General features: G+C 40.2%; 3 protein-coding genes across 10 annotated transcripts; 1 reads left to right on the top strand and 2 right to left on the bottom strand.

Annotated features, from left to right (window-relative positions):
* Positions 1-12: 12 nt before the first annotated feature.
* On the bottom strand, positions 13-1,499 carry gemin6 (gem (nuclear organelle) associated protein 6). Its single transcript, XM_029503966.1, has 2 exons — positions 1,333-1,499; positions 13-948 (listed from the first exon to the last, which is right to left on the bottom strand). Exons 1-2 carry the CDS (start codon positions 1,461-1,463, stop codon positions 585-587), a joined length of 495 nt encoding a protein of 164 aa, XP_029359826.1. The 5' UTR covers positions 1,464-1,499; the 3' UTR covers positions 13-584.
* A 153-nt stretch (positions 1,500-1,652) lies between these two features.
* On the top strand, positions 1,653-5,835 carry LOC115044289 (reticulon-3-B-like). The gene is made up of 8 exons (XM_029503283.1): positions 1,653-2,736; positions 4,132-4,282; positions 4,470-4,526; positions 4,785-4,923; positions 4,998-5,067; positions 5,153-5,199; positions 5,282-5,340; positions 5,663-5,835. The coding sequence occupies exons 1-8, from the start codon at positions 2,427-2,429 to the stop codon at positions 5,709-5,711; spliced, it is 882 nt and encodes a 293-aa protein (XP_029359143.1). The 5' UTR covers positions 1,653-2,426; the 3' UTR covers positions 5,712-5,835.
* Positions 5,612-12,588, bottom strand: LOC115044253 (equilibrative nucleoside transporter 1-like). 8 transcript variants are annotated; one of them, XM_029503219.1, is made up of 13 exons: positions 12,443-12,588; positions 11,927-11,996; positions 11,748-11,829; positions 11,124-11,331; positions 10,351-10,490; positions 10,079-10,213; positions 9,849-9,946; positions 9,517-9,595; positions 9,376-9,443; positions 8,829-8,937; positions 8,033-8,118; positions 7,732-7,931; positions 5,612-6,967 (listed from the first exon to the last, which is right to left on the bottom strand). In XM_029503219.1, exons 3-13 carry the CDS (start codon positions 11,773-11,775, stop codon positions 6,631-6,633), a joined length of 1,488 nt encoding a protein of 495 aa, XP_029359079.1. In that variant the 5' UTR covers positions 11,776-11,829; positions 11,927-11,996; positions 12,443-12,588; the 3' UTR covers positions 5,612-6,630. The 8 variants fall into 8 exon arrangements, with proteins under 8 accessions (XP_029359079.1, XP_029359072.1, XP_029359105.1 ...); XM_029503212.1 differs by having other exon boundaries at positions 11,124-11,296; XM_029503245.1 differs by having other exon boundaries at positions 11,230-11,296.
* Positions 12,589-14,776: the final 2,188 nt, after the last annotated feature.

Here is a 14,776-nt window from a genome sequence, read left to right as displayed (position 1 = left end):
GACAGAGTCCATGTGTCTTTATTTGGTCCACCTCAGCCCCTGAGTCTACTTTAGTTCTTCCCAGTCCATTTCAGATCTGCCCTGTACACCTCAGTACACTGAAGACCCTCAATCCATTAGGTAACTAGTGAACCCGGCAAACAGTGATTAGTAAAATCATGCTTAAATTTGTTTTTGTTACTTTTATTTACTCAATGAAAACAAACAAAAAAAATTCAACTTTTTAATCTGGATGGGAACCAGATGTAAAATCAACACGTGACGTCAGCCCAAATCCACCATGGCTCACACATGAGAACAGTCCAGTAATTAATTAGTCCATAACCAATAACTAATCACAGATGAACTGATTGAGTGGAGCAGTGAATGAATCTTCTCATCCCTGGATGAAACCCTGGACATCCTCTGACTGACCAGCTGATACTCCTTGGTTAGAACATTTTAATCAACTTGGTGTTTTTATTTGTTCCTTGTCATCAAACCGATGACAAAGAACAGCTGTCTGTCGCAGTAGTCACTGCACTTGGATTGGTCAGGAGACTGAGCTGGAATCTGACTGGTGTTCATGGGTACGCTGGATGTGGTCAAGAGTGATCTGTTTGGAGCTGGATCAGTCTCTGAATGCGGTCCAGGATGATCTGGTTGGAGCTGCAGCAATCCTCAGGTCCATAAGGGGCCGTGATGGTCAAGACCCCTGCCACCCTAAGCTGGTCTCCCTCTTCCTCCACAGGGACGCGGTTCTTCTGAAGCCAGATTTGGACACCTGCCCTCCTCCTGCTCAGTTCCTCGGGGTCCAGGCTGCAGGTCGCTGGGGAGAGGACCGAGGTCCTGAGGCGGTCTAAGGTCACCTCGTCTGCCTCGTGCAGGACTGTCACATTCTCAACAGCATGCCCCATTACCACCTCCATCGAGGTCCCACCATCCTCCCTGAAGTCCACCAGAACCAGACTGCAGTGGGGGGCAGGACCAGAGAATCAGACAGGGACAGACTGGATCAGAGATCTTGTTTCAAGGTTAAAACCAGATCTCAAGACCAAATAAAATCATGCAGAACAGGAACTATCATCTCGGAGACCACTTTGTTCTCACTTTGATCCAGGAGTGGTTCTGGATTGAAGTACGATATCAAAATAAAGTCAAACAGATAATAAATCAACTAAATCAGTACAGAATGATTTTCCTTTCGGAATAAAAGATTTCAGTGATTTGATCTTGGACCGTCCAGTTTTTATTTCTCCATTATTATTCGGTTTTTGGAAAGTCATCATTTCAGTATTTTCAACCATTTCTGCTTCAATCCCTGAAGGAATGTGTGTGTTTGTTCTCAGTTACCTCGCGGACACCGGGTCCACGGTGACCAGCCAGCCTTGGTGACTTTCATCTGTTCCCGCCGTAACGTTCACCTGTTTGTTGATATAACCGGTCCAGCTCAGCGGACCTAACAGAGACCAGCTGCCCTGCATGACGTCCGGCAGGTGTGAACAAAATGAACACTTTTATCGACGCTGAGCTGTGTGTTCTTTTTGTGCACGACAGAAACAACAGATAGACAGAAGGTTCCGCCTGGCTCTGCGGAGCTATAAATCAGAGCTGCTGCTGCCCCCTGCCGGCAGGGCGTTGAAGCAGGCTGCAGAGGGACAACAAAAATAAATTAATTTTAGAACAACAACAACAACACAAACACGGGACGGGACGTGACGTCACTGCACCGGAAACGGGAGGAAAAGACTGACCGGAAAGGGAATATCATTCAAAATAGAAACGGTCATCCCGTTTATTGTTCTAACAACAGTAAACCTTAATTTTAATTTTTAGTTTCTTTCCGGACAGGGTTAGGGAGCTTCTCTTCTTCATTAGCCCGTCAGACTCCTTATTTGTTCACCGACATCCTCCAGTCGGAGCTCAGTCGCTTCTGTCTCACATTAATACTTAATTTAGTGGAAGTCACCTGTTAGCAGGTTAGCAGGTGAGCTAACAGCTGCTTTGGGCTGTTCGGTCAGTGAATGTGACTGCAGTTTAACAGCTGAGGCGGGAAACAGGACTGCAGAAGATAGTCTCCCTTAACGTTTGAAATTCTTAGTTGTAGCGTTTGTTTGCAGCTTCTTTAGGTAGTTATTTTTATTTACTATTTGTTTTGCAAATGAATGTGTACTGTGAGTGTTTGACAGTTTCATTTCTGTCCCTGGAAATGCACTGCCTCCATTCTTGACTTGGTCACTTAAAATGGATTTTTGATCTCAACAGAACAAACCTTGTTAGGTTAAATAAAATCTACAAAAACTGAAAGTTCATAACAAAAGCTGATAACGTTTGTAGTAGGTTGGCTTTGTTAACAGCAGTTAGATGAAGTCTGATATCAGGACATCAGGTTGCTGAGCAGATTGTTCCACAGAGTCTGAAGAGATGTCAGACCCTTCTCCAGGTTAATGATGGAGTCTTGTCCCAATCCATCTTACTCTGTTTCAGCTCCTTTCATTATCAATGATTGGTTCTTTCAGTCCATGTATCAGCTGACCTCAGAACCCCCCGCCCCTCTTTATCAATCCCACCCCCATGATGATGTCACCAGCTGCTCAGAAGGAGGTTTAAACCTGCAGAGACATTTCATGTTCTCACAGAAACTCAACAAAGAGAAGAAGAAGGACATGGCAGATTCAACCAGCAGCTGCACTGATTCTTCATCATCACAGTGCAACAACTCTTCCTCTTCCTCACTCAGAGACATCACATACTCGGGTAACTAATTCAGAATCAGCTGTTGTCATGGATACTGGTGAATACATCGGATTGATCTTAGATAATTGCACTGCATCCTGATTGGTGAGGTCAGCCGCTGATTGGCAGCATGTTTTGCTTTTTAATGTTTTTGTTTTCATTGGTGTTGGTGTGTTTGATGTTGGTTTCTCTGTTATCATTGACTTTGTTTTTTTTCTTTGTAATTATCATCTTTATCGTCACGACAGAGAGTGACGTTAGTTTCATTCTCTAATGGAGACAGATTTGTATTATCCAGTTGTCAGCTGACTGTGTTTCAGCAAAAAGCTGCTTATGAGTGGGGGCGGCACTTACAGTTATAAGCAGCTCTACAAAAAAGAGGAAAAAAAGTGAAATAACCTCAACACTAAGAACCAAATAACCGAAGATAGAAAAGTGGCACCGTTTCTATCTCAGTGCTTAAAAAATAGCAGCATACACATAAACAACAAAATGAATTTTTCCCCTCCACTGTCACCAAGGGTTTGTTCATGGTGGACTTGTTTGCTCCCTATAAATAAATGTACCAAGGATTTAATATAGAACTTCTCTAATTGTAAAGCCTAGAAGTAACTATTATGAGTTGGCAACCAAATAAATTTCATTTCATTACATTCGAAAGACAAAATGACAAATAAGCATCTGCAGCTGAAACAGTAGAAAAGTTCATAAAAAAACATGTTAAGATGGAAAGAAAAATCTGCCTGTCTACAGAGTAGAAAGGAGCATCATATAAATAACCATGGAAGAAGAAAGTGGTGCTGAAGATTTCATAATTGGGGAGAAATTTAGCGGGTCAGTTTCCAAACATGCCGCAGAAATCCTAATTGCCAGAGTTTGGTATGCAGCTACACCTAGTCCATGTGACTTCTGATTCGGATGGTAATCTGGATTATAGTGAGGGGTAATATCTGAGGGTTGAAGGCTAAAGACCAGGGAGGAATGAAGACCCTGACGATGACCTTTGGCCCAGTAACAGTCACTGTTGACATTACTTCCTGGTACCACGTCGTTGAGGATTTTACACTAAAACTCGCCAAAATGAACCCGGGCATTTCTCTCTGTCACTGCAAGTCCACTTCCTGATCTATTATTTGTGTGATCAGCAATGATACTCATTTGCACACAAACACACACAACGTGTGTGAGCGACTGTTTTGAAGCGTCCAGTTTGTAATTTATCTGTCAGCCAGCTTGTTTTTCAAACCAGTAGTAACCATATTTGAAGGAGAAGGTGGAGCTAAGGGATGAGGGCTGGATCTGACCTGCTCTGTAGTATATCCTGATTGGGAGCTACAGTCTGTCAGTCACACAGTAGCCACTCCCCCGAACACATACCCTGCTTAATGGTCTGCTAAAATCCCCCAACCCCCAAAGTCTTACAGCTCATTCACTGGAAACAACCAAAGAAATCTGCAGCAGCATTTACCTTTTCACTGCTGGTTCTGGTCTCTGTGGCAACGCTCTCAGTCATCAGTGTGGTGTCCTACCTGTTTTTGGCCTTCCTGTGCGTCACCATCACCTTCAGGTAAGAGCCAATCACAAATAAAGTGTCTGTGCCCACTTAGATCAGGTCCTGCAGTTAGATAGGACAACTAAAATAAAAATAAATTAATTAAAACTGAGATAAAGATATTAAATTTTCAGACAAATAATTAAACCAGGGCTTCAATTGACAGGAAATTACATCATAATCCTCTGCTTCATGTCTTTAGGGTTTATAAATCTGTGATTCAGGCTGTGCAGAAATCAGATGAAGGCCATCCATTCAGGTAACACACTCACCTCTCTTTATCATGACACCTCTTGAACCTCAGAAACATTGCTACCCGTTGGCATGACTGGATTCAGGTCTGGAGACTGAACTGGATGCACTGCCATGACGAGGAGATCAGTCTGAGATTACTTTATTTCTGTGACCTGTAGCGTTATTCTGCAGGAAGTGGGGGATGGTGAACTGTGACATGAAGGCATGAACATATGCAGCACCAAGATGATCCTCTTTGATGTTTTCTATTCTCCTCTGTTAGGACTCTTTTAGAGCGGGACATCTCAGTGTCACCAGAGTCAGTCCGGCATCTTGCTGATCAGGTTCTGATCCACCTGAACTGGTTCAACAGTCAGAGCAGGAGGCTGCTGTTGGTTGAAGACCTGGTGGATTCTCTGAAGGTCAGAGTCATACAAAAAGCAAAGACTAAAGTGAGTGATTTGAATGTTTTCTGAATGTTCTTTGTATGTTTCAGTTAGCTGCAGTTATGTGGGTGATGACATATGTTGGAGCTGTTTTTAATGGCATCACCATCCTGATTCTTGGTGAGTCTGGTTCTCTGTTTGGTTGAAATGAGGTTTTCAGTTCCTGGTTCTCACAGACTAATAATCTGATGTTGATTCTGTCCAGCTGACATCATCTTCTTCACCACTCCACTAATCTACCAGAAGAAAAAGGTACAGAACCTCTGCCTTTGTCTCAGGACTCAGGTCATTCACTTAAATTTACCCTCAGTTTTATAATTGTGTTTGTGTTCAGACCCAGATTGATGAAAAGATGGACCTGGTCCGGACCAGACTGGAGGGGACTTTGTATAAGTGAGTTACTGCAGGAGCTTCACTCTGACAGGGAGGAGGTGTTTCGGGACTTCCTCCCTCTGAACTGTTTCCAGGTCCGAGGAAGCTGCACATATATCAGATGGTGTGCTGTTTAATAAATACTCTGTTAGCCAGTCACATCATGGACAAACCTGCAGTCACAAGAAGGGTAGGGAATTTTTTTTGTCATGTTGTTTATTCATTTACAGTCAGTCAAACTGTTTGTTTTTTCTGTAGTCACGCAGACTACTGGAGAAAGCCGTGGAAGAAGGTGAATCTCAATTGGTTCAGGAGATGTGACATTTAGTCTCTGTGTTTTCAGGCTGCAGGACAAGTTACCAGGAGCTGTGAAAAGGACTAAAGTTGAGTGAGCACAGACCTTCAGAGACACCTGTGCAGACAGTATCTTCACAGTCTATTCCAAATTGTCAATTTTACAGTGACTTACAGGCTGAATTTATTCTAAAAGTCTTTTAATAAAATCAGGCCTGATTAAACAAACAAGTGACTGATGTTATGTTTTAGGCAGCAACTGACCCTTAACTAACTAACCCTAACCCCTGACCCCTGCATGGTGAAGACAATTCAAACTAGTCTTTTGTTAGAACGTTCTCCACCCTCTGGGGTCCATCGTCCTAGTCTGATTGGTCATTTTAAAGGTGTTAGGTTATCAGTTTCACATTAACCCCTGGTTAGTCAAATCATTTTACTAGATCTCAACAGGAGTGACCAACCAAGCATTTAATAAATAAATATAACAATTCATCACATACTGATCACAGACCCCCCTATTATTGTCTTACAAAGAAATCTCAGTAATTGAAATAATTATTATTCAATAATCAACACAGTGACGGTTCAGGTCTGTATTCACAAAAAATGACTTAAATTTAACAGTTGTTAATCAGCTGATTTATTTGAGCCAGCTCAGTTCAGTCAAAACAGGAACTTGACCTCCAACTCTTTCAGTCAGTATTTCACACAGGAAGATGATAAGAAGGTCCTGGGTGTAACTTTTTGAACATTTGGCTCCTCGTCTTCAGCGTCTTGTCTGAACTAAACCCACAGACATGAACTGCGTTGGTCTGGTTAAGTCTGACTTCACTTCCTGATGATGTATTCACCTCAGATGTCCCTCCACTACTGATTACAGCTGAATTACATTTAGATCATTTAGATCCAGATATTATTCCTATTTACAATCCCAAACATGTCAACCTGTAGCTCTGAAATGATTTTGGATTCAATGATGTGGCTCAATTGACCACTCCATGCATTTTCCTGATATATTTACTGTGTATATTCATGATATTTTCTCAATACATTTCCATGAGACAGGTGACACAAGTTACAGATGCAGGTGGACAAAATGACTGACTCAACAATCAAGTAATTGGCTGTCAAACAGCTGAAAACAGTGATCAGATTTTTAATGAGATCTGGCCTTCCAGAAGCTATCACTACTACATCATCAGGGGAGGAGCCTAATGAGTGGTGGAAACATGATGAAGCTGAATGTTCATGATATTGTGTCTGACAGGAAGAAACTCCAACACGATCAAACTCTCCTCTGACCTCCAATCCTCCAGTCAAACCAGTGCTCTGAAGAGGAAGGACAAAGCAGCTCCTGTAGCCAAACCCAGAGATAGAAAGAAAGCCATGATGGCTCCAGCTGTTTCAGCTTCATGAGGAAAAACGTTCCTATAGGACAAGAGATATGTGGCATCAATATTTCATGAGTTAAGATTTCTTACACTATGTGTTATCCAGTCTCTGATAATCCCAACTCAATGTTCAAGGTGAAAACAGGACTCATCAGAATCCAGCAGTGATGGCAAATAATAATACATATACTTTATATAATATTTAGTAATGTTACTTTAATATTCATGTAGCACCTTTTAAAAAATTGTTTACAGTTTGCTTTGATGTGACAGAGCAGAACAGAAATCTGGTGAATTTACAGAGGAGTGGAGAAATATGTAAAAAACTAACAAGGAGCTGCTCATACAAAAATGAACCTACAACCACGCTTGATATGCATGCACACATACAAATGGATATAGATGTTCACATGAGAAGAAACTGGCATAGTAAATGAGGAGGATGGGGAGCAAATAACAGGTAAGAAGTATCAGAAAGTATCTTTCTGTGTAACATAATTCCTGCCCTATGCCATTTCCTCCCATATTTCCGACACCTGTGGCTTCGAAACAAGTGCGGCCTATATATGTACAAAACCTTTTCTCTTTAAATTTAGCGGGTGCGACTTATATTCAGGTGCGCTCTATAGTCTGGAAATTACGGTAAAAGTAGTTGCTGGAAAAAATGAAATGAATGGAAGAAATGAAAAATTCTAAATAACTTATTGATTATTGATTACGTTCTTACTTTGGTCCATAACACATGCAGAGACTGGCCAGGTATCCATTACTGAAGGCAAAGATGATCATGATGATGATGAAGAAACCATCATGGTGGAATAAGACGGGCAGGTGGAGACGAGGCTGCACGTTACACACCATGAAGAGAGGGATGAAGACCAGGCGACTCACAATGGAAACAGGAAGTAATATACTGTCTTTCTGAGGCTGGAAACAAAGATAATAAGCAAATCACCTTCTGCAGACAGATGAGGAATCACACCTTCATTCCCGGGTGGAGATAGAGGATGTGGTGGCGTGACACTCACCCACATACAAATTGCTGTTAAGCTCCGCCCGGCCCAGTCACACAGATTAAAGAGCAGGAAGCAGCTGACAGGGATGAAGTAGAGGTCTGTAAGACAAACACTCTCTCTTGATGAGATCAGCTGTGAAGAAAGAGACTCACTCTCACTGAAGCCATGTGACTAATCAGAGCCACATTTTCTCAGAAGTCAAAAGTCTGACAGCAAGACAAACACTGTTGGATAAAAGACTGCACATATTGCAAGCTGCATGTTGAGATGAGTGAGACCCACTAAAATAGGCCCAAGATCCCTTCCTGCAAGTTCACCTGTCCAGGTACGAGGTACCTCAACAATGTTATGACATGACTGTGAAAATCAATGATTCTGATCAAATCTCTGACCTGTCTCTGGGTTTTTGGTTTATTTTTTAAGCTGTTTGTTCTTGTAACAGGTACATGGAGGCTGGAGCCATGATCAGCTCAGTGCAGGTAGATGACATGGGTCTAGTGTGTCCCCTCTCCCTCTGTCTTTTTCTATTTCTATTTTCTGTCTCTACACATAATTTTTTATTTTCTTCTCTGTCGCCTCACTTTTTGTCATTGTCTTTGAGCTGGGTCATGATCACAGGAAAAATGGATAAGACTGTGCATATTCAGTGTGGTTGACTTTGAAGTACAGGTGTTTGAGCTGAAATACAAACTTTACAAATTCATTTTCTCAGCTTGATGTAGAAAGCCAGTTATAGTTACATGTCTTCAGCTTTAAAAACTATGCAGACAATACAAACAACGAGAACAATAGACAGCAGTTAACTGACCCCAGGAAGCCCTGTCATTAAGGGTGGATTTGATGTCTGTGGTGATGGCGGGAAACACACCAATGGTGATGGTGAAGGTGAAACAGACAGAGAGAGCCAGCAGCCAGATCTGAAAGTCAGAGGCCAGCAAGCAAAGAGGAGTTAATATTCATGTATCTCACCTGTACTGTCCCCTTTATCTGACCAGTAGAAGCCCCAGACCATCTCTGGAGCCTCCACCCCTACAAACACATGAAACCACCTAACAAATCCATGTCACCTGCAACCTTATCGGTCTCAGTTAGTTTCAGCATTTTAGTACAATTCATTTCATGATCTCTTCTTGCTGAGATGTTTTTCTGTTTTTTATTATTGAAGCTTAAAATGGAGACCTATCAACAAAAATCAAGTGAAAAATGTGCTCAGTTGTTAATTTAGTAATGAAGTTAATTTTGACAGTCAATGAGAGCTATGTGGCATTTGGCTGAGCAATAGAGGAAGAATGTTTACTCAACTATAGCAGTCAGGCTGTTGCAGTCCAGCCAAAACTGATTCTTGTGTGTCTGACCTTCTTAAATATTTTCACCATGGAGACGTCCTTTTGTCTGATTTCACCAGTTGGTTCATCTTTACTACCTAAGGAAAAAAAGACGGTTTAGTTTTAAACTTAAATACAGCAGAAAGTAAATCAACAACCTCTCTTTCATACCTGTGTTCACCAGATTCACAGCGTTCTCTCCATCTGGTCTCTCTTTTCTGTTGCTGTCCTGATAAAACTGGAAAAACTCCTGAAAGCAAGAATCTACATCAAATGTTTCACATGACAGGCAGCTAAAACAAAAGGCCATTTAACTGACAAATTACGAACGTCAACGTGTGAATAACAGCAGAAAATATGTCAACAAACTTCACTGTAATTCACTGACAGAGGCAATAACAATTCATGTCTGTAGCTGCAGGGGGCAGCACATTCATGACAAAATAATTGTGTGTGTGTGTGTGTGTGTGTGTGTGTGTGTGTGTGTCAAAGCTATGAGTTACCATTTTGGGCAGCAGGAGGAAGGAGAGAAGAGAGAGAAAAATAACAACACAGGCTGTGATGAAATAACCAAATGCTGCATCATGGAGTTCAGATCCACCTACTCAAGAGAAGGTAAGGAGGAAAGGAAGGATGGAAGAAAAAGAAAAAAAAACAACTTTACATTTCTATGCAAAACCATAGCAGATGCTTGTGAACTACTATAAAGTTACTGATAAATTATTGATCAGACTTGCGATGGCGCAGATCAAAGCAAAGGCAGCAAAGGTTCCAGCAAGTCCCTGCCCACTCATGATGGGAGTCGTATAAGAAGCTGGGAGCAAACCAGCCATTCCAAACAGACTGCCCTGCAGCACTGCCCCGAAGGCTGCAAACAAATTAATGAAGAGACAAACTGATGTGCTGCACCACCCCTAATAAGCAAGCAAGCCATAAGCCAATTCCCTAAAAAACAAGTAAACAAAGCTGAATGCTATAAAGTAACGAACAAACAAACATACTCACAGTTGATGATGACAATCTTCACCATGGTAATGGAGAAGAATGGCAGGGGCTCCAGTGGAACTTTGACGAGGATGGCGGTGACGATGAAGACCAACATGATAATAACCAGACTTCCCATCACCCGCAGTTTCTGAGAAATACTTAAAGAACAAGTAGAAGAAAAAGAAACAGTTGAGAGCTTAGGGTGTAAAGATGAAAAGCAATTGTTTACTAAATGTACTGACCTGACTCTAATTTGAACTCTAACCCTTATTTCTCATGGAGAGCTTGAAGCACCCTAACCCTAACCCAAACCCACGCAAATCTATTTTTGTGCTGTTGAAAACCTTTGGAACCTCCTAAAATAACTACAAAACCCTCTCAATTAAATCTGGAACCCCAGAGCTGAGCGGTGATCTGAAACTCCACTAACACAGTGCAACACTGTTCCAATGCAAAGGACTTACTCTCATGCTGAAAGTATCTGGAACCCATTTAAAGACCTGGCATGCATGTTATAACCTCAATAAGCTCATATACCCATGAAAAGACCCCTTATAAAAGAACTGGAACATTTGTAAAGCTGTAGAATGCCTTTTAAAGATGTACAAGTCCTGCAAACTAACACCAAATGTTATCTGGCCCCCCTGAAGTGCCTCTGTAACACAATGAAAAATGGGTAATTCCTTCTGACTGCAGGTCTGAAACCACTGGTGAAGCCTCAAAAAGATGAAAATAGGAAGCATTTTGAGATTATATATTATCTATAATATAACCCCTGTTGCCAAACTCACTGTGTGTGCAGGAAGGAATTGAGACAGGTGCAGAGCAGCAGTGGCAGCATGGCGCATATTGTCATCACATTGTTAAATTTAGCTTCCAAAATGCTCCGGTGTTCACCTGTTGCCTCCGTCTGATTGGTTGATGAAGTAACTGGTGAAGCGTCCTTCAAACGACTGGTGAAGTACTGGAGACATAGTGGAACTGAGAACACCTTCACATCTGTGTTTCAATGCAAGTGTATTCATCATGTTGCTCAAATTTGTCTTTACACTGCAAATCTGTTACACAAGTTAGTTTCTACTTTTCTAAAGATAAGAATGCCATTATTGTCCCAGCCTAAACCATCAACAAGTAGCTCTGTCAATAAATATGTCCCGACTTATTGTCTATGGCTCCTCCCTCCAAGCCTGGTTCCTGCTGAATATATAACTCTTTTAAAATGCATAACAAACGTGGAGGTTTCTTTCTTAAAAAATGAAACTTGTAAGGCAAATGAGAGAAAATACTGACTTTAGTACGGGGGTGACAGGAAGGTCTGGGAGGGACTCTAATATACAAATACTTGTTTTTGGTGTTTCTTTATCTTCAGATTTGTATTTTTTGTTACATTTTTTTAACAGGAAAGTATGTCATACCATGGTAGCAGTCATGAAAAAGTTCCATGGCAGCAGCGTCCCCAAACCGAGCAGAAAGAAGATTAACCAAACAGCAAAATACCTTTCAAAAGAAAATGTTGACATTTTATTACTTAAAGGGAAGGCACTCAGTCACACAAAAATGTCTCTTAAATTTATAACAATATAAAGGACCCCACTTGTCTTTTGGTGAACTGGCAGCCATTTTACTGAGTAACACAGCACCTCATGGACTGATAGACCAAGGTCCTGTGAAACATGAATTTTAAGGATTTACAGCAGCTCAGTGTTTTATGTGATGTGATGTTTGGCAGTTACGGAATTTATCTCGCCGTCATGTCTTCTGATTATTAACCACAGAGCAGCTGAAGTTTAATGAGCACAGTTTAATGAATATGAAGGATGAATCATTCACTTACGTTGTGTATCGACATACTTATGGAAGTCTGGTTGTGAACACATTAGCTTCAGCAGCTTTTAGAGTAATAAATGTAATAGCTGTAATAGAACTCTGAAATCATCTCTGCTGAGATGATTCAAGCATGCGATCACCTTTGTGTTGCATTGTTTCATTCTCCTAAACTTTAAATGCAGCTCAATTCAAACAACACCAACAACTTAAAGCCTGAGTGAATCACTGTGACAGTGAAGGAAGCAAATATGAATCAAATATTCAAGACATGTTCCACTTTTACCTTTGGTGTCTCTACAGCTACCTCTTCTTTCAGATGTTCAATCACAGTATTTTATCCTCCGTTATTGGTCTCAGCAGTTTGTTAAATCTTGTTTAAGTTTGTAATCTCATGTTTTGTCTTCATCTCTGGTGAGTTTCCTCGTGCAATCTTTCTTCCTGTCACGTTCTTAAAATCTTCTTTACTGAAGAAATCTCTTCCTCAAATTGTCTTTTCTCTTTATGCACTTTCAGCAGAATCAGTTCCACTGCCAACATTGACCTTTGACCCTTGACCTCTGGTATCAGTCTGTTCAGTGGACTTTGTTTCTGTGTAAATGTTGGCAAAGTGATGACACTGTAGAAAAACGTGTTTATTTATAAAAGGAAAAAATTATTGGTGGGACTTTCTGAACATTAACTGTTAAACAGAAAGTTTAATATTTATAACTTCAAGAGCCATAACTGAAATTAGGGTGAATAAAACCCCAACCCTGACTGACAGTATAAAAACCACTTCACATGATGAAATAAAAATATTAAACACTAAAATGTTAAATATCTGTGGACATCTCTAAAAGTAGATTATAATAAAAAAGATGATTTCTGTTTGTATTTGAAGTAAGATTTTTGTTGACAGATCTTTCCAGTTTGAATATTGACTTTTGATAAAATGAGTTTTTACAGCAGCTTATCAATCAGCTCCAAATAGCAGTTAATGTAGACACCCACACAAACAAGCACATGACTCTGATCAGTTACGAAACATCAGTCAATAAATGAGGAGCAACGATGATAATAATAAAGATAATCATAATTAAGAGAGCTGATAAAGGGGGAGCAGTAGTAGTGTGGGGCAGAGACCAGTACATTAAAGAGGCCATGCAACACCTGGATAACTGTGAGTACTATGAGCCTTTAATGGCTAATCCAATAGAACAAATTAAGACTGAATTTATAGAAATGCTTTTACAGGCAAAGAATGAAGAATGGAAACCAATAATCAGAGTCATATTACAGAACCAGCATATACTTTTTTTTTTTTTTTTTTTACATCAAGCCATTTGCAGTAGACCTGCCCTCTTTTATTCATGATAGCACACATGTGCTAAATAAAATTAAAGACCTAAAGAACATTGGATCATCATTTTTAATGACCATAGACATAGAATCACTATTTACTAACATTGATCAAAATGTTGGAGGCTCAATCACATTACTTGGAAAAGAGACAAGCAAAACAGACGTCCCCTGTTACATTCGTGTTGCAAACTTCAGTATGGACTCAAAAAACAATGTCTTTTTGTTTCAGAATCAATTCTACAAACAGAAAAAGGGTACAGTGATGGGAGCGTGCTTTGCACCTAACTATTCTAATCTGTCTGTGGGACTTTGGGAACTAAGGTTTGTATATTCCAGCCTGAATGTTTATTTGGAAAAGATCATATGGTGGGGCAGGTACATAGATGATATTCTGCTACTATGGTCTGGGTCAGAGACAGAACTTCTAGAATTTCACTCATATTTAAACAACACTAGTAGTAATTTTCTCCAACTGAAATCCATTTTCTTGATTTCAAGATCTCTAAAGATGATAATGGAAGATTTTGAAAGAAATGCTCAAGACATGAGCCAGAGGTTTAAGAAAAGAGGAATTAAACACAAAACTATAGATACAGCTTACAATAAAGCAAAAAGTCTTACTAGAGAGCAGTTACTGGTCCGAAAACAGAAGCCACAACAGTGCTCAGATCAAGTGTATTTTGTGGCACAATACAGTTGTGAAGCAAAAGGAATTAAACAAATCATTCAAAAGAACTGGGACATATTGAAAAGTGACAGTTCTCTTAGAGAAGCTCTACCAGATGCCCCTCCAATCAGTTTTAGAAGGGAACCAACCGTCAATGATAAACTTGTGAAGAGTTATCTTCCCTCAGTACAACAAAAAACTTAGTTAAGGAACAGAGCAAGTAACCACAGGTGTGGAAATTGAAATCAATGTGGTAATGTGACCAATACCAACCACTTTACTAAGGAGGGCCAAATGGACAGAATGAAATATTTAAATAAATCTTTAAATAATCATTTAAATGTGTCATTAATTAATTGAAATACCAGTTCATGTAATGTGAAAATTTATATAATTTTTACTATATATTTAATTATTTCATGGTCCTGTGTTGCAGTGCTTTATGAATTAATTTTATCTGTCAAACCCACCCTTAAAAGTCAGTGGGCGGAGCTAACACAAATCGAGTCTAATCAATTGCTTTGTTCAGAAGCCTGGAAGTCTTTTGAATACAGTTGGACTCCGTAGTTGGACTCTGTTTCAGTGTCATGGACATGAACTGTTATCAGG

The sequence above is a fragment of the Echeneis naucrates genome, chromosome 1 (assembly GCF_900963305.1).
Source record: "Echeneis naucrates chromosome 1, fEcheNa1.1, whole genome shotgun sequence".
In the NCBI taxonomy this organism is placed as follows: domain Eukaryota; kingdom Metazoa; phylum Chordata; class Actinopteri; order Carangiformes; family Echeneidae; genus Echeneis; species Echeneis naucrates.
The sequence above is the reverse complement of the archived record's forward strand: the minus strand, read 5'-3'. Positions and strand labels throughout refer to the sequence as shown.